At 38.2% G+C, this 18,604-nt stretch overlaps 1 protein-coding gene across 3 annotated transcripts in view; it reads left to right on the top strand.

The window, feature by feature from the left end:
* Positions 1-18,604, top strand: part of UBR1 (ubiquitin protein ligase E3 component n-recognin 1) — a 75,526-nt gene that overhangs the window by 15,877 nt on the left and 41,045 nt on the right. For 2 of the 3 annotated variants that reach the window (XM_055716253.1, XM_055716251.1), the window contains exons 4-15: positions 577-687; positions 4,770-4,900; positions 9,853-9,994; positions 11,604-11,666; positions 11,954-12,077; positions 14,056-14,163; positions 14,592-14,680; positions 15,499-15,597; positions 16,279-16,436; positions 17,050-17,149; positions 17,445-17,573; positions 18,363-18,543. In XM_055716253.1, the coding sequence (XP_055572228.1) occupies positions 577-687; positions 4,770-4,900; positions 9,853-9,994; positions 11,604-11,666; positions 11,954-12,077; positions 14,056-14,163; positions 14,592-14,680; positions 15,499-15,597; positions 16,279-16,436; positions 17,050-17,149; positions 17,445-17,573; positions 18,363-18,543 (1,435 nt within the window). The remainder of the gene's footprint in view (positions 1-576; positions 688-4,769; positions 4,901-9,852; positions 9,995-11,603; positions 11,667-11,953; positions 12,078-14,055; positions 14,164-14,591; positions 14,681-15,498; positions 15,598-16,278; positions 16,437-17,049; positions 17,150-17,444; positions 17,574-18,362; positions 18,544-18,604) is intronic. The other variant, XM_055716252.1, reaches the window with a different exon arrangement.

The following is an 18,604-nucleotide window of genomic DNA, read 5'->3' as shown; positions in this document are numbered from 1 at the left end:
TTGCCTGAGTTTTGTCAGAACTTTTTGCTAGAGGTGAAGGGTCAGAATTTGTACTTTTCTGGAAGTGTAATGCAAAGGTAAAGTTGCAGGAATGTATTTAGGTGCTGATTATATCTTATTTTCTTTGTTTAGAAGTAGAGATACTACTAAACGTTCAATATATGCATGTTCTTGTTTATATTGTTTTCTAACTTTACTAAGTATATTGTAAAGAAGGGTTTAAATAAATTTGCTATTATTTTGCTAATAAAATCAGGAAGCACTTATTCATCAGTCCTAGGCTTTTTCACACTTTCTAGTTAAATTTGTTTGACTTGCATACCTTTTGCAGCAGCAACTGTATTTCTTGCTTTATTTTCTGCTTCAAAAAGTTTAGGTTTTTCTCCCGCACTCCTTTGATAAGTCTCCTTTTATCTAAGAAAAGAAAAAAAATGTAGTTAATCCATTGGTTATGTAGTGATTCTTGTATTTTGTAACTAGGTATTTATATTTGTGTTTAACTTAAATAATGCATGTTTCTATTTCTCTTGCTTTTTATGTGCATATTTCATGACTGAAATACATGTTTTTTTACAGATGCATAGCTCCACTGGAGGCGGATTTTGTGACTGTGGGGATACAGAGGCATGGAAGGCTGGACCACTGTGTACTAAACATGAGCCTGGAGCATCAGGTTCTCCAAAAGAAGTAAGAATATTGCTTAAAGTGAAAGACAAAATATTGTAAATATCTCCTTTTTAAAAAAGTTTTGTTTCCTGTGTATGGGAGTACATATATTGTATAATTCATGTAGCAGGTCCAATTGAGCTGAATCAGGATTTCCTTGATCAAGGTGTTTGGGGGCCAAATGTATATATTGGACATCCTTTTGTCTCTGAACAAAAGGCAAAATCCAATAGAACAGTTCTATCTTAAGCATTTCTGTCTTTGGTTCAGAATTTAAATTGCAGTTTCTTGCTCTTTTCTTTGCTGTGTGTATTATTCAGTTCCTGTTGATAAATAATGGGTTTCCCAGGGGTTAGTAAATGTTTAGATATAGTGCTTGATTTTAATATTTTCTCTTTTTCTTTATTACTGAACAGGTTTTTTTGGGTTTTTTTGTCAGTTACGTCTGTGTGATCTGTCACTGTGACTAAAAGAAGTCCTTATGCTTTAAAACTAACCTTATGGTAGGATGCATCGTGCTTTTATTATACTTGTTCAAGCAGCACATAAACAAAAAATATGCCATCTTATAAGCAGTTCTCGAAGAGAATATAAGCAAATCAGTTGCTTCAGGTAAAATTGTTTTTTCAGAGTCCTACATTCTGAGATAACCAGGACAAAAAAACCTTAGCATTTCTCACCTCCTGGCTTTGTTGCAAAAATACTGTTCATTATAATCTAGCAAAAAATCAAATGGAAAAGGCATAAAGAGCACTGACCTTGCAGAAAAATGTGACAAAGATTTCCTTCACTCATTCCTCCTTCAAAAAAACCATGAGACTGAAAAGTCCTTGATGTAGTATAACCATTACTTAGCAACAACCAAAACCATCAGTGTGCTATCAACATTGCTCTCACACCAAATCCAAAACAAAGCACTGCACCAGCTACTAAGAAGAAAATGAACTCTATTTCAGCTGAAACCAGGACAATAAGTGATATTACTCAGGTGACCAGTTTCTTACAGACAGTAGCATATGTTATGGATTTCACCTGTCATGGCTCACAAAAAAAAATAATCACACAGATACCTGGATGAATGTGGGCCTATGAGGCACATTCAGAACTTTAACAAAGAGATTCTAAACAAAATACATTGTATCTCCCCGCGTTAAAAGTCTTCTGTTCTAATTCAATAGATCTTCTAACAGTTGTTTCAGTACTTTACTTTTGAGAATCATAGTATTTTTTGGTTCCATCAACTCTGACCAGAGTCCCTAAAATGGTTTATGAAATGTTTACCTCCAACTGGGGAACCTGTTTCTCTGCAAGGTACAGATTTTGACCTCACAGATATGGTATTTGCATCTGTGACAGCATATTCTGGTTTTTACCTCCCTTTTCTTTAGAACAACTTTTTCATAACAACAAAATAATTAAAAAAAATGTTAGGATAGACACCAATACCATTATCAATAGAAGTTTATCACATGCTTGTCAAGCAACAAGCAGTCTTTTCTGGATGATCCTGACCACTGTTCTTTTGATTACTCTAAGGGCAGAGGATGTATCTTGCTAGGGTGTTCATAAACTTACTCTGATAAGGTAGGAGCAAGTAAGAAGAGGGATATGTTTGCAATATGTTTGTCTGCTATGCAGAACGTGGTAAAAATGTGCTTAGGAACTGGCTGCTATTTTTAAAAGGTAGATTAAGTTTATAGTTTGATCTACAGAGTGACCTCTTCTTGAAAATGAGCCCCGAGTAGAGGACAGGTTTCAATCTGCAACATCAAAGATAAGCACCAGAGTTTTTAGCATTTCTGAGATAACGAGGTGAGCATTAGTAAAATACAGCATTAAAAAAAAATTACAGTGAGGAGATATTTATGAAGCTTGGTGTGTATGTAATATGGGCTCAGAAAAGCAACCCTTCATTTAGAATCCCTACTCCAGGCTTTTAGGAGTCATCTGTTCTCTATTGGTTCCAAACTGATGTCTTTTATTATGCTTGTATATAAAACCTTTTTGCCTAAATCTTTCCTTAAAAACAGATAACTGAGAATTCATGTCTGAGATAAAAATACTTTCCAGGTCCATTTGTTTACCTTTTCAAAAAAATAAAAAAATTGGTGGTTAGTTATTTTTAAACTTTGAACATACTTAGTTCATTCTTCCATGATTTTGTTTTTTGAAGCTTTACTTGAAGCTTAAACTACACATTTTTGGGCATAGTTCTGAGGCAATTCTATTTTCACACTTTCAATTTACATTAGCTGTATCTTAATTCATTTTAGTGTGACTTCTACTAATGGGGATAGCATCGCAGGTGGCATTGTATCATTTAACTTTTCACTACTTGTATGAGTGCAATCCCCACTTTCAGCAGTTTGTAAATCCTTTGATGTGGTTTCCTTCGGTTTGTTCTACAGACTGAAGGAGAGCAGTATGTCTTACTACAGGGTTCTTGTTCGGAGTATCTCTGTGCGCAGCTCTATTTTCCTACAGCTCTTATCATTTTTGCTTAATGTGTTACTGCTTAAAAAGCCAAACTCCTAAGAAATACAGGGGGAAAAAAATGAGTATATTTACAACTCAATTCAACTAGATTATTCATAGTGCTGTGGTTTTTTCATCCTTCTCCAAACTTTATGATGATGATAGCTTTGTCAGTCTGGGGGGAAAAAAAAAATTACCGTAGACATTACATTCTTAATGTCTACCAAGATCTACTATGAGCTTATCCAAAACTAAGTATATACACACAGTGGTATTTGTAGACCATGATTTCATTGGCAGACGTTTCAGATTTTATGTTTGGCTCCAAATTATTCTTCTAATGCTTATGAGGTCAGAAAACTGTTCAGTGCTTTGGAAGCAGTTGATCATGGTAATGTATTTTCAATTATCTTCCACTGTGTTTTTAGCTTTTCCATTATATGGACACAACATGTTTTTACTTGGTTTTTAATTATATTTTTAAAGCAATCTGCTTCATAAATGGATAAATGTGACTGTAGTAGACTGAAGAATTTTTCAGAAACATGATTCTTAGCTATATTAAACACATCACTCTTTCTGTTCTTTTATATTTAACATATGCCAGTTTGTAGAGGTGAGAGTGCCCATAGTACTTGGGATTAAGTCACATGTGAAAAGCTTTATTTTTGGAACAGATCTTTGTTTCTCATCTTTTCTGACTTTGGCAAATCCATACGTACTCAGATTTTGTAGGCAGTTTGGGTCATCCCAAAATTATAGGAAACTTTGTGTGAATACTCGAAAATATCACCTTCTGTCATATTTATATACAAAATTAATGGATTTGGTTGTGTTAACATTAATAACATTATATAACATTTCATATATTCATACGCTGGAAGGAAGGAGGTATGGGGAAAAGGTCATCAGGGCCCTTGGATTAAAACTCTCTTTTCACACAATGTCCTTGTCATGTATCTGTGTCTTGTAACTGAATATTGATTGTTTCATTCTTAAGTGTAGATTTGGTAATTATTTTCTTAGCTTATAACTTAAATTGCTCTCCTGTTTACATGCTTATGGAAAGGATTAATAATGCTGTATGGCGTAGACAATTCACTTTGAGTGGATGGGAAATAGATCAGTTCACAGGGATATTTTAAATGATTTCTAGACCTGGGATGGGATCTCTGTGGAGAACAGAATTGAGTTCCTTTAGATGATTCTGTTCAAGGAGAATCATAAGTATTTGACAGAATATTTGGAGAAGAGCAAGCAATGCAGGGGAAGAATTTTGATCTGGCCTGCAAACTTTTGGTATCTTTAGGTGTACAGAAAGCTTTTAACCAGCTTTTTAAAATTTAAGTTTTAAAAATAAATTGAAGCTTCCTAACACATTTGGTGAGGCCTTTTGTCATCTGTTCCTACACAAAAACTCTAAAAAAGGTAGGTGAAACTGTTGGAATACTACTGAGAGCCCTTGGGGTGAAATAATTTTTAAGGGAAGAAATTAGGCGATATTAATTTGCTTGAAAATCATGAAAAGGCTAATTTTGGGCAGTAAATACAGTAATAAGATATTCTACCAACCGTTTTTTCATTTTTTATTTTTTTTTTCCATATTAATGTTATCTCCTGTTTTACAGAATTCTGAATGTCAGTTGAATGAAGAAATTATGGAGCATTCTAGGAGGGTGTTTCCCTCTGTGATAAAATACATTGTAGACATGCTTATATGGGAAGAAGAGAAAGAACTGCCTCCGGAACTCACAGTTAGGTAGGGAGTATTTCCAACTTTCTCTTCAGGGCATTAAAACTGATAATAATTTTGCCTGTGGTATTCTTACAGACATGCAAACATTAGTGCCAAAATTCCTGTAAATAGCACTGTAGCAATTTTGATCTACAGTTATATAGAGGAAAGCTCTTGATACATCATGGGAAAAGTAGTGTGTGACTGTGCTCCATCAGTCACTGAGGGAGCTGCTCCGGTGTCAGCCCTGTCCGCAGCAGAGCAGCAGATCTTGGTGCACAGTGGGTCTTCCTGAGGCAGGGAAAAGCCAGTGGAGAGGCCCACCAGGAGCTGACAGCTCTCGTGGGAGATGTTGACAAGTTCTGGGCATTGCCAGAGTGACCTCCATGCCTATAAAAAGCAGCCTAGGGAGCATAAGTGACCAGGAGTGCTGCAAGCAGTGTGGCATGTCAGGCAGGGCATGGCAGTTTCTGCTGCAGGGCGTGTAGGAAGGGCATAGTCACCCTGCTGGCTCAAGAGGTGAGTTCATTTGGTGGTCATCACCCTCTCAAAAGGAGCTTAGCTATGGTATCCACCCAGTGGAAAGCTGTGTCCTCTGCACTTGCCAGAATTGATGTGGTGACCCAGACAGAGCTCCCACAAAAACATGCAGCCATCTAGGTCTCAGGCTGCAGAGAGTGCCAAGGGCCTTTCACTGGTAACGGATGGCAGCAGTGGGGACAGCTGTGTGAGGTGCGACCAGATAGATGATTTGCTCAGCCTGGTGGCAGTGCTATGTGAGGAAGTAGAAAGGTTAAGGTGTGTCAGGGAGTCTGAGAAAGAGACCGACCAGTGGAGCCATGCTCTACCCTGCCTGAGACAGAAACAGGAGCAGCCACCAGAAAAAAAAAAAAAACCAAGATCAAGGGAATACTGTACGCTCCCCCTGCCAGGCTGGAGGCAGTAGCTTAAATGAGAGAAGTGAATGGAGACAAGTCCGCATGCAGGGTGGCAGCTGAAAACCCTCCTTGCCCACCTTGCTTTCCCAGGTGCCTCTGTACAATAGGTATGAGGCTCTGGATGTGGAATGCAGGTCAGTGGATGATGATCTGTCTACACCAGAGGTGTTGCTATGGTCAGTAAGGCCTACCCCACCCCACTCCCACCCCCCCCCCCATCACAACCACCTCCACAAGGAGGGAAAGACAGGTTATAGTATAGGCAGCTCCCTTCTGAGGGGAACAGAGGGTCTGATACGCTGGACAGACCCTCTTAGGGAAGTCTGATCCCTCCCTGGGGCTTGGGTTAAGAACATAACTAGGAAACTTCCCAGCCTGGTACAGCACTTGGAGTACTACCTGTTACTGCTCTTTCATGTGGCTGGTGATGAAGCTGCAACATGTAGTCCAAGGGTGATCAAGAGACTCAAGGCCTTGGGGTGGTTGATAAGGGACTCTGGAGCACAGGTTATTTTTTCTTCCCCCTCAAGTTGTGGGCAGCAACACTGGAAGAAACAGATGGGTCTAGTCTATTAATAAATGGCTCCGTGGTTGATGTCACTGCTGCAGTTAGGGAGTTTTTGATAATGGGATGACCTATGTGGCACCAGGCTTGCTGGTGTCAGATGGGATTCACCTTTCTTGAAGAGGGTCTTTGATCACAAGCTAGCTGGGCTCTGACAGCTTTAAACTAGGCTTGAAGGGGAATGATACGGGGCTTGCCCGTGAGGAGCTGTGGGATGCCATGCCAAGGTTAGAGGGTCAGGTGCTAGCAAAGGCTCTCAACCTGTTGCTTTGAGACATGCTGGCTACACTGCAGCACACACGTTCAAGTGTCTTACAGTCTTACAGAGATGAGCCAGCAGGTCCTGGGGTAATAGGATCCAACAGGGAAACACCAGTGAAATAGCCCAAAGGAATTAGAGGGCCTTCCTCTAAGAAGGCAACATGGCCAGCAGCCCAGCTGAAGTGCCTCTATGCCAATGCACGCAGTATGGGCAACAAATAGGAGGAGTTGAAAGCCACCATGCTGCTAGAAAGCTACGACCTAACTGCCATTACTGAAACTTGGTGGGATGAATCCCATGACATGGTTACAGGCTTCAGAAGGGATAGGTGAGGAAGGAGGGATAGAGGTGTCCGCCTCTACATCAAGAAGCGGATAGTGTGAATAACTGTGAAGAACAGCCATGAGCAGGTTGAAAGCATAGGGGTAAGAATCAGAGACTGAGGTAACAAAGGGAACCTTGTGGTTGGTGTCTATTACAGGCCACCCAATCAATGGGAGCCTATTGACAAAGCCTTCATACTTGAGGCTCTTGTTATGCTGGGGGACTTCAACCACCTTGACATGTGCTGGAAAAGTAGCATGGCGAGCTGTAGGCAATTCAGGAGACTCCTGGAATGCATTGAGGATAACTCCTTAAGCCAGCCCTACCAGAGGGGATGTGATACTGGACTTGTTGGTCACCAATGCAACTGAGCTAATCAGTGATGTCAAGACTGGAGGCAGCCTGGGCTGCAGTGATCATGCACTGGTGGAATTCACAGTCCTGAGGGATATGGATCACGTGAAGAGTGAAGTCAGGACCCTGAATTTCAGGAAAGCAGAATTGCAGCTGTCCAAGGAGTTAGCCAATAGGAACCTCTGGGAAACTGTTCTCAGGGACAAGGGAGCAGAACAGAGCTGGCAGATCTTCAAGGATGCTTTCCATAGAATGTAAGAGCTCTCAATCCCCAGGTGTATGAAACCAGGAAAGGAAGGCAAGAGACCAGCATGGATGAGTTGAGACCTGCTGGTCAAACTAAAGGCCAAGAATAAAATGCGCAGGCAGTGGAGGCAGAGACAGGTATCCTGGGAAAAGTATAGGGATGCTGCCCAGTTGTGTAGGGATGGAGTCAGGAAGGCTAAGGTGCAGCTGGAGCTGAACTTGGCAAGGGATGCAAAAAATAGTAAGAAGGGCTTCTACAGATAGGTCAGTCAGAAAAGGAAGGTTAAAGAAAGTGTGACTGTTAACACTTGCCACTGGAAAGTAGCAAACTAGTAACAGTAGATGAGGAGACAGCTGAGGTACTCAACTTTTTTGCCTCCTATTCACTGGCAGTCTCTCTTCCCACACCTTCTGGAGTGGATGGACATGAAGATGGGGGAGCAGAAGCCCTCCCACTCTAAAGGAAGAGCAGGTTTGTGACCACCTGAGGAACCTGAATATACAGAAGTCTATGGGACCTGACCAGATGCATCCCAGAGTCCTGAGGGAATTGGCTGATGTAGTTGCCAAGTGATGCTCCGTGATATTTGGAAAGTCATGGCAGTCAGGTGAAGTCCCTGATGACTGGAAAAAGGGAAACATTGCACCCATTTTAAAAAAAGGTAGAAAGGAGGACCCTTGGAATTACTGACCTGTCACCCTTATGTCTCTTCCTGGGAAGATCATGAAACAGATTCTCCTAGAAGCTACACTATGGCTGACACAGCCCAGCTGGCTTCACCAAGGGGAAGTCCTGCCTGACCCACCTAGGGGCCTTCTATGATGGAGTGACTATATCAGTGGACAAGGGAAGAGCTATGGATGTCATCTGTCTGGACTTCTGTAAGGCCTTTGACATGGTCCCCCACAACATCTTTCTCAACAAATTGGAGAGATATGGATTTGATGGCTGGACTGTTCAGTGGATGAGGAATTGGTTGGGTGGTAGCATCCACAGGGTAGTGGCCAACAGCTCAATGTCCAGATGGAGACTGGTGACAGGTGGTGTCCCTTAGGGGTCTGTACTGGGACCTGTACTGTTGTAATACCTTGATCAATGACATAGTGGGATTGAGCGTACCTTTGGCAAGTTTGTAGATGACACCAAGCCAAGTGGTGTGGTTGACACACCTGAGGGATAGGATGCCATCCAGAGTGACCTGGACAACCTTGAGAAGTGGGCCTGTGTGAGCCTCATGAGGTTCAGCGAGGGCAAATGCAAGGTCTTGTACTTGGGCCAGGGCAAGCTCTGATAGGAATACAGGCAGAGGAATAAAGGGAGATTGAGAAGAGTGCTGTGGAGAAGAACTTGGGGGTACTGGTGGATGAAAAGCTGGACACCAGCTGACGATGCACGCTTGCAGCCCAGAAGGCTGTATCAAAAGAAGCATGGCCAGCAGGTTGAGGGAGGCAGTTCTGCCCCTCTGCTCCACTCAGATGAGACCCCACCTGGAATGCTGTGTCCAGCTCTGGAGCCCTCAGCACAGAAAAGACATAGATCTGTTGGAGTGGTTCCAGAGAATGTTCACAAAAATGAGCTGAGGGCTGGAACACCTCTCCTACGAGGAAAAGCTGAGAGAGTTGGGTTTTTTCAGCCTGCAGAAGACCCTAGAGAGACCTTATTGTGGCCTTTCAGTACTTAAAGATGGGGACAGATGTGTTAGTAAGGCCTGTTATGATAGGACATGGGGTAATGGTTTTAAACTGAAAGAGGGTAGATTTAGACTAGATAAAGGAAGAAATTTTTTACAATTAAGTTAGTGAAACACTGGAATGGGTTGCCGACACACGTGGTAGATGCCCCATCCCTGGAAACATTCAAGGTCAGGCCAGATGGGGCTTTAAGCAACCTGATCTAGTTGAAGGTGACCTGCTCATTGCAGGGGGGTTGGAGTAGAGATCCCTTCCAACCCAAACTATTCTGTGATTTAATGAAAACGGAAAATGACTGTTGTGTGTCATGTTAAGAAGAGAAATGGTATCATAAAACAGCAGAGAGAGGAAATAATAATGGAATAATCAAGTAACTTAAAATCTCTTTTGTACTTGGTACAGGGTTTTTGTGGCTTTTTCTGGTATAGATGGTGAAGGATGTGTGTCTTTGACATGAAAAACATGCTTAATTTTCTTCTGTAGTTTTTTTTGTTTGACATTTTTCTCAAGCTTGTCAGGTGTTGCTTATATTACATAGGACACTACTTTCAGTTTTATTTTTATTTGTATGCTAATATGTTGGCTTTTTCCCCAGTAGAGAGAAGGTAGACAGCTACTACTGTGTCCTTTTCAATGATGAACATCATTCTTACGATCATGTCATCTATAGCCTGCAAAGGGCACTTGGCTGTGAACTTGGTGAAGCCCAGTTGCATACTACTGCCATAGATAAAGAGGTTAGTGCATTCTGGATATGGGAGAAAGTAACTTTTTAATCATTAAGAAGTACTCCTATAGTCTTTGGATCATAGAATTTTTGTTTCTGGGTGCTGGAGCTTGAGGAGAGAGAGAAAGGCATGTTGCAGAGTAACTGTTAATCAACACTTGCTTCAAGAAAGCTTGTAAACTGTGTTAATTTTCTTCTTCAGAATAAAAACCCACTTTCCTGACAAAGGGAAGAGCTGATTAATCTGAAGTTGCTCCTTGCATGTTTGGCATATTTGCTTTACCTTTTTTTTCTTAGCTGAGATTAATGTTTTATTTTAATAGTATTTGTCTGAAAAATATACAGGTCAGCAATACACATATTCAGTTACATTTCATCAGAAATGTACCTTACGTTTTGCAAGAAGAGATAGAGCTTGTTTTGGCTCTGACTTCATTTGAAACTCTTAAAGCTTCAAATTAAGCAAATGAAACCAGGAAGAATCCATGAAGGAATGCAAGTGAACTTGACAATTCTACTACTTCATTTTTCAAACTAATGTCCTATGTGAAAACCTTACATTAGTAACCTAAACTTTTTCTACACTGGCGGGGGGGGGAAGCATGATCAGTTTTTGAACAATCTCAATTGCAACCGTATTTTTTACCTCACTAAAGTACAAGACTTAAGTGTTTGCGTATGGAGAAACTTTGTCTATACCTGTGTATATATTTGTTGTTTCATATGTAAATACATATCTTACTAATATTAGAATCCTTTTTTTAATTTGTAAAAATTGTTTCCGTGTTTCTCTTTGTTTGGGTAATGAAAGTTTAGTTCTGTTTAGTTCATAGTGTCAGTCTTATGTAATTACAAGTCTTGTCCTGCAGTTGCAGGTTTGGTAAAACGTGTATACGTGTGTGCTTAGAGTAAATTGGAAAGGTTTTCATTATGAAGGTTCCTTTTGATTGAAATTAAATTTTAGATCCAGAGTTGATCAGACTTTTCATTTTACAAAGCACCTGCTCCAACACAAGACTGCATGTTATATTGTTTTAACTATAACAGCTCCACAACATACAGCCACTTCCCCTCTTCTTGTGTGCAGTTTTGCTGTGTGGAGAACTTGTTTTGGAAGCCTCAGGTATGCCTCTGAAGTGCTTTGAGTGGAATTTGAGGTCTAAGCTGGACCTAATCTTGGCTTTATCAAACCCACACTTATAATATATCCTGCTATTTTCATATGCAGAAGTAAGAAATAGTAGGAAAGACTGTAGAAAAGCAAATTCAGGATGAGTTGTGCTAGGAAGAAAGTTGATGTGGTTTGTGTTTAAAGTATTCTGCAGAAATTCCTCTCATCTGTTTTAATGTGTACATGAGTGTTCCTTATCTAATAATACCTGAGTAAGATACCCAGGCTTTACTTTGTTGTTCTGTAGTTAATTTAATTAAAATAGCTTTTTTTCTAAAGATAATTATGTTAATTTTGATTTGCTTCTAGATGTCTAAAAGCATCATGAGTGAGTGATGTTGGTCCCTGGTTTGTTTTTTTATGTATTAAAAAAACCATAATGGGTCAGGCTTGTGACATTTTGGCTTTGCTTTATGTTTGTCTCGTGCTCAATATTTTCTTTAAACAGGGCCGTAGAGCTGTTAAGGCAGGACATTATGCCTCTTGTCAGGAAGCAAAAGAAGAAATCAAGGTAAGTTCCCAATTTTTTTAATTAATTACTGATTAAATATTTTAATAAATATTTATAATTAATACTGAAGACTTACTTCTCTAACTTTCATGCTTTTATGACCTGTCTGAACTTTTTGAAATAAAATTCACATTACCACATTTGGTATAGATAGGTATCTTATCTTGAGAAATAGAACATCAAACTGATTTCTTTTTTTGCTTGGGAGATATAATGGGTGGCGAAGGCAAATATGAAAATTCATGTTACATTTATTTTATGTCTCACAATATTTACCTGACTCCTAGAGGCATTCTGAAAATGTTTCTCAACGACCACTTCATGTGGAGGTTCTGCATGCTGATGTTATGGCTCACCAGAAGTTTGCCTTGCGCCTTGGTTCTTGGCTGAACAAACTCATGAGCTATTCAAGTAAGCATAACTGATTTTTGTTATGATAATGCCATGTCAGTATTTGAATGACTAATTGTCTCAAAAAATGTGTTTAGTAGTGTTATATATGATATTCCCTTATTAAAATATTTCATATTCCTCCTAATAAGTACATTAATAATACGGTAGTACAGGTTCTGATATCCATCAGTATAGTTATGAATAGCAGTACTTCTCTTTTCCTTCTTGCTAAAATACATCTTTCCCTGCTTCCTGGCTGTTCCTCTTAGAAGTTTTACAATCCTTAGTTTCAGCATCCCATGCCCTATGTCAGTGACGATATAGCTTAAAAGCTGCTCTCCCTGGTGCTAGTGGAAAGCTGTAGAACACCTCCATTAGTAAAAGCATACATCCTCTGCTTGAAGTAATTCCCGCTTCAGATTTGATAGCTGTGATTAATTAGACAGGGCCAGTAAAACAAAAGCCTTAGTTCAAGATTTTGTCCAGTAGTGGAAGGTCTATTTTAAGCTTTTGAACATTGCTCTGGTGTTTGATGATACAGTTTTAAACAATACTTCTGAATCAATCTACTTTTGATTGCTATTACTGGGTTTTGTCATACCTGTGTTTTGCCAAACTTAAGCCATTATAGTCTCTTTTCACCGTACAAATATGCATAGATTAAGCTCTGCTCACCACTTCCCCTCCTTCTTGATAAGATAAATCTGTTGGTCTGCTTTAGCCTCTTTTGTAAGCTTGGGTAATAAAGTGAATTTCTTATCTTTTTTCCTGAACGCTTATTCTCTAGTCTTTTCTTCAAAATACATACGTCAGAACTGTACCTTTTTGTAATTTTTTATGAGTTTTAGCTTTCTGTTATTTTCAACCTTGTATTTATTTCACTGATGGTATTTTCTTGCTAGTCTGAGTTCCTCAGTTGTTTTTAATAGGCACAAGTTTTACCTATGTGATTTTTACCTGTGTGGTTTATTTCAGGGTTTCTAGTGAAAGTTCAATTTCTATCCACATTTTTCTTCCTAGATAACTTTTATTATTTTCAATTTTGAGATTCCTCTAAACTCAGCTATTGACTCTGAGTATAGACAAGTCAGTGTCAGTACCTCAGCAAATCCTCACGTTTTTGTGTGTTTAAGCATAATCTTTTTAGCTGATGAGATAAGCTAAAGCTAAAAAGGAGTATTCCATGTTGGGTGTGGCATTTTGGGTTAGGAAATTGTTACAGGTTAACTGATACTTTAATATGTTTTATGAGAGTCTTCAAGCACAAGGATTGAAGTCTAATAATCCTGTCCTTGTTCTTCTAGATTATATATGTAGATGCTTTAAGAGCCTGATGTTCTGTAGTCAGTTGGAATTTTTTTGTGGTCTGGTCGTTCCTGTTCTTATCCTGATTTCGCTTCAAGTGGCAGAACAGGAATAAAGAAGCATTCAATACTATTCATTTCCAGGTTGTCAGGAACTTTCCACTTCACTTTTCCATTTGAAATTAGTCATGTAAGAGCTCATTTTCGAATGTTAGTAACCCATTGATGACTCTGATATGTTGATACTCAAAACTGCTTCTGCAAGTACTGTATTTACTAATAGGTGCAAGGAAATACAAAATACGGTTCTGAAATTCTACAAAAGACTGACTTCCAGGGCCCAAGGTCGGGGCCACTGTAGACTTGCTTAGCCTGTGCATTTCTGTGCTGACATAGTGAACTGTTCTTATGGATCTGCTTTGCAAAGCTGTCTAAATTATTTTAATCTTAAAATCTTCTTCTCCATCACTGGATTTATTAAATGAAGTAGTTAAGAGTAACAGGAAGAAATTAAAGTAGTGTATGTGGGAGTATATTCACTGAGAAAGAACGTTGTTAAGAAATAATTCAAATTGAAGTGCCTTATTTTTCTTTTTATTTAACGAACAGAATTCTGTAATTCTCATTTTATTGGCTCATATAATTTAATTATCCAAGCATTCTTGTACAAATGAATAGTTTTATCTCTATAGGTGACTTTCGCCAGATCTTTTGTCAGATATGTCTCAAAGAAGAAGCTGGATCTGAAAAGCCATGCTTCATAAGCAAGTTGATGCTGTGGGATGCAAAACTTCATAAAGGTTTGTGTGTCCATGTTGCTATAAACTAAAGAAGCAAATCAATTTCTCATGTGTGTAACAAATGTGTAAAAGGAAGTGCTATGCAAGTGGGGTTGTTTTTAATTATGATTTTTGTACAGCATTTATTTGTATGACTGAGATTCGATATTTTGCCTTTTCTCTCAATTTTTCCTGCTTTATGTATTTTGAAGAATCTTTTCAGAAGATCTAGCCTGATTATGAGTGACTTCATGCTTATTTACCCTGTTTTAAATATGTACCAATAAATGTTAAAAATAGGAAAAAAAATAATATTCATATACTTTGTAACCATTTCAAGCCTTTTAATGATTTTTGTTAAATTGTAATTTAATAATCTCTTTCTCTTTTCTACAAAAAGCTGCATCTTAGTGCAATAAAGTGACGTGCACTGTATTGGCTTTTCACAGGGGCAAGGAAGGTTCTTCATGAACTTATCTTCAGTAGTTTTTTCATGGAAATGGAATACAAAAAACATTTTGCTGTGGAATTTGTGAAGGTAAATGGTTATTTGTTTTTTATGCTATGAATTTTACTAGCTTTGTAAAACTTGCTCCAACCCTAGAAATTGTTTCAATATAAATAATGAATTTTCCACAAGCAGAGCTTTAAAAACTAACTCAGCCTTTATAGAGTGTGTTGATTCCAATGCCATGGGTTTGTTCCTTGTAATCATGTAGGTATATGCTCATTTTGAATGAGTATTGCTAGCCTTCTGTGTATCTCTTGAAATGACAGATGAACTGCAACTAACTGGTTTGTTTTGGTTGGGTTTTTTTAATTAGATACAGTAGTTAGAAATATACACAACATAAGACCAAGTTTTTTTTGTTTTAGGGTGAGATTTTTTTTTTTTTAATCCTAATAAAGGTGACTGACAATCCATGGTTTTCTCTGGTCGCTTTGTTTCAGTCCAGACTTGAATTACTCATTGTACACATATTTTATAGTCAGCTGTTGAATAACTATTCATACAGTTATCCATGCAACACTGCAGGAGGAAGACTTGTGTTGTAATAACGTAATGTCTTTATTGATCTCTTTTTTACATATTTATTGGGGAAGATTGGTTGTAGGAGACGAAATATTCTGCTTCCAAACTGGCAGAATAGTTAAATTTGTGCTTATCTTCAGTATTGAGTCAGTGGGGCACATATTTAATTGGCTTGATGCATTGAGGATGTTGTGTTGTTTTTGTTGTCTGAACTGCTTCTATTAAAAAGGAAGAAGGACACCAATACGTAACTCTTTCAAATAAAAAAGTGTTTTAAATAAACACTTGTTTTATTTCATTTCCCCAATATTCTCTTTTCTTAGTATTACAAGGCATTGCAAAAAGAATACATCAGTGATGATCATGACAGAGTTCTTTCTGTCACAGCACTCTCAGTTCAGATGTTCACCGTACCTACTCTGGTATGTACAACCTGTCTCCTCTAGAAACATAAAATATTTGAGAATTGCTAGCAGTACCACTTTTGCAGACTGCTGTACTTGGCAGAGAGTCGTTATGCGTTGCTGAGTTGAAAATGATTGTTCAGGTTTGTTGAGGCCGATATGAAAGCACAAGCTTGATTTTATGTGAATATTCATTACAGAAGGTAGAGGAAATGCAAATGAGTTGAAATTTTAGGCAGCATCCTTCTTTGCATTAACTTTGTGTTCTTTTACTGTTGACATTTACCTTCTTATGTAACTTTAAAAACTTGGGGGGAGGGGGCAAAAATGATTAAATGGTTTTTTTTTTTGTGTAGCTGAAATATGTTAAATCCTGTGAGAGGGAAAAAGTATACCTCTAGGTTTTAAAGGTTATATATTTCTTGCCTGAAATACTAATATAAAAGTACTTTTCTACGTGATCTTTCCAGAAAAAATAGCATATCTCTTACATTGAAGCTGTCAGAGTGAGAAACCATGTCGACTTGATGGAAACTTGTCTTCATACATAATGAATATTATGGGAGGTTTTGTAGTTTGGACTTTTTAAAAATGCTTGAAATATTTTTCCTTTGAATTCAGTCTTTTTGATTAGAAATTTACTTTGACCATTCTCTTCAACAAAAGTAGGAAGAACATTTTTTAATTTTCTTCTTATAGGCTCGACATCTTATTGAAGAGCAAAATGTAATCACCACCATTACAGAGACACTCCTAGAAGTGCTTCCAGAGTACCTAGACAAAAATGACAAGTTCAACTTCCAAGGTTACAGTCAGGACAAACTGAACCGGGTATATGCAGTAATATATGACCTCAGGTAAGTGTAAAGCTGAGAAGCTAGGGCAATTCTCTAGAAAATTAGCAGTAGGATGAGGTGTTTCAATTCAGGAATCTGATGATAAAACTGCTTTAAAAAAATGCAAACTCCTCAAGAACCACACGTGAAACCTGAATGTTTTATTTTTCAGTGGAAACTTAACATTTTCAAATACCAAAATTATATTCTATAAAGACATTTTTTGGTGATTCTCACTAATATTATTCCATAAAACAATTGCATTAATAAACAAAATATATCTACTGTAAGACAATACAGGTAATTTGGCTTCTATTCATTATCATTCTGGCAAAGCTGTGTAATTCTCATCTGCATAGCGTTTTCCACTCTTACGGGTTCCGCATTACTTCAGTAAACAGAATATGTAAAAGCAAACCACCCCAAATACCTTGGAATCAAAAAAAATCTGTTTATTTCAATTGATGGAGTCGCATCAAGCAACTCTAATGTGTTTAGTAAAAATGTTAAGAGGAGTTTGAGATGGGGAGGGGGATGTAATGTGATGCAATTTATTACTGTAATACAAAGAACAATAAATACAAGCGGAAACGGAAGTTTGAGCAAAAGATGATAATGTTTTCTTTGGGGACAGGTATGTCTTAGTCAGCAAGCCTACATTATGGACAGACCGTCTGAGGGAGCGGTTCTTAGAAGGATTTATTTCTTTCCTAAGGATTCTAACTTGCATGCAGGTACAACACATTTAAACAATTTCTTTCTAATATGCTGTAATAAACATAGTACAGCATTTCTGTTTGCTCATCTTTTTGTCCATAGCAATATTGTGCATATAAACATGCAATTATGATGGTAAGTTCTTCAATCCATTTGTTGGGTGGGTGTACAGGTAATGTTTATAGAAGTATTCTTCAATTTTAGCTACATGTATCCGAATAACCTATATTTTACTATTTGCTTCCAGAATTTTCTGTTTTAAGCCTGTGTTCGTTGATTTAGCTTGAGTATTTTGTGGCATATCCATTTCAGGGAATGGAGGAGATAAAAAGACAGATTGGTCAGCACATTGAGGTGGACCCTGACTGGGAAGCAGCTATTGCTATACAGATGCAGCTCAAGAACATTCTTTTGATGTTCCAGGAGTGGTGTGCCTGTGATGTAAGTATATCAGTTGTCTGGGATTCTTACACGCGTGCCTTTTGTGAATATTCCTGAGTGCTTTTTAAATAGCAGCTTTTTAAAAAAGCTCACTATTGTTCAATACAGATCTCCACAAAAAATGAGCCTGAAAGAATTAATCTGTGGTGTGAGAAGGAGAGGTGGGATCTCAGGAGAGTATAATCTAGCTGACAAGCCTGCACAGGGTGTCAGGCAGATCATAAAGGAAAATACTTCCCGTAATACTGTCAGGTTTTCAGTTTTTGAAGCATACGGTGTTAATTTTCAATTGCAAAAGTAGACTGCAGAAACTTTGTGCTAATTGAGGAATTGCACTGTTAAGTATTCCTAATCAGTGCTGGAGCTTGTCACTGTGCTGGGGGAAGGGAGGAAATTGTACACAATTTAAAGATATTTTGAAATTGGTTTCTTTTGTTTCTTGTCTTTTTTTTTTTTTTCACTAGGGAGCGAAAGGATGAACTATAGCAGTTCAGGAGCTTTGTCCCATTTGGGGTACAAACTGCAAACGATTAAAATATCGCATCCTAAATAAGTACATAGATTTTAGAGCATTTGACAGAGCAGCTTTTTTGAACAGAAGCATATTCTTGGTTAGCTTTAGTGGATGCTCCACTGTTCCAGTCCGGTACTTCTCCATATAAGAAACAGAATAGTAATATATTGTGGACTTTAAGTAACTGTTTATGCCATCAGAAAAAACAAGTGAGGAATTTCAGTGCATATATATGATTTTTAAATATAGTGCTATGCATTTATTTTAAATTCTAGGAAGAGCTGTTGCTGAAGGCCTACAGTGAATGTCATAAAGCTGTGATGAGGTGCAGCACAAATGGCCGCTCACGGGAAAAAACAGTGTTTCACTTGTGTGGCCATACTCTGGAGAGCAGACCTTACAGAGTGTCTGCAGATCCTGTCAGCATACATTTACCACTGTCTAGGACTCTTGCTGGTAGGTGGTGTGTTTTGTTTTGATTCATGTTTGAATTACCTTTATCACCCATCTCGATTTC

Source organism: Falco cherrug, chromosome 7 (genome assembly GCF_023634085.1).
Source record: "Falco cherrug isolate bFalChe1 chromosome 7, bFalChe1.pri, whole genome shotgun sequence".
NCBI lineage: Eukaryota > Metazoa > Chordata > Aves > Falconiformes > Falconidae > Falco > Falco cherrug.
This window is presented reverse-complemented; position numbering and strand designations above follow the sequence as displayed.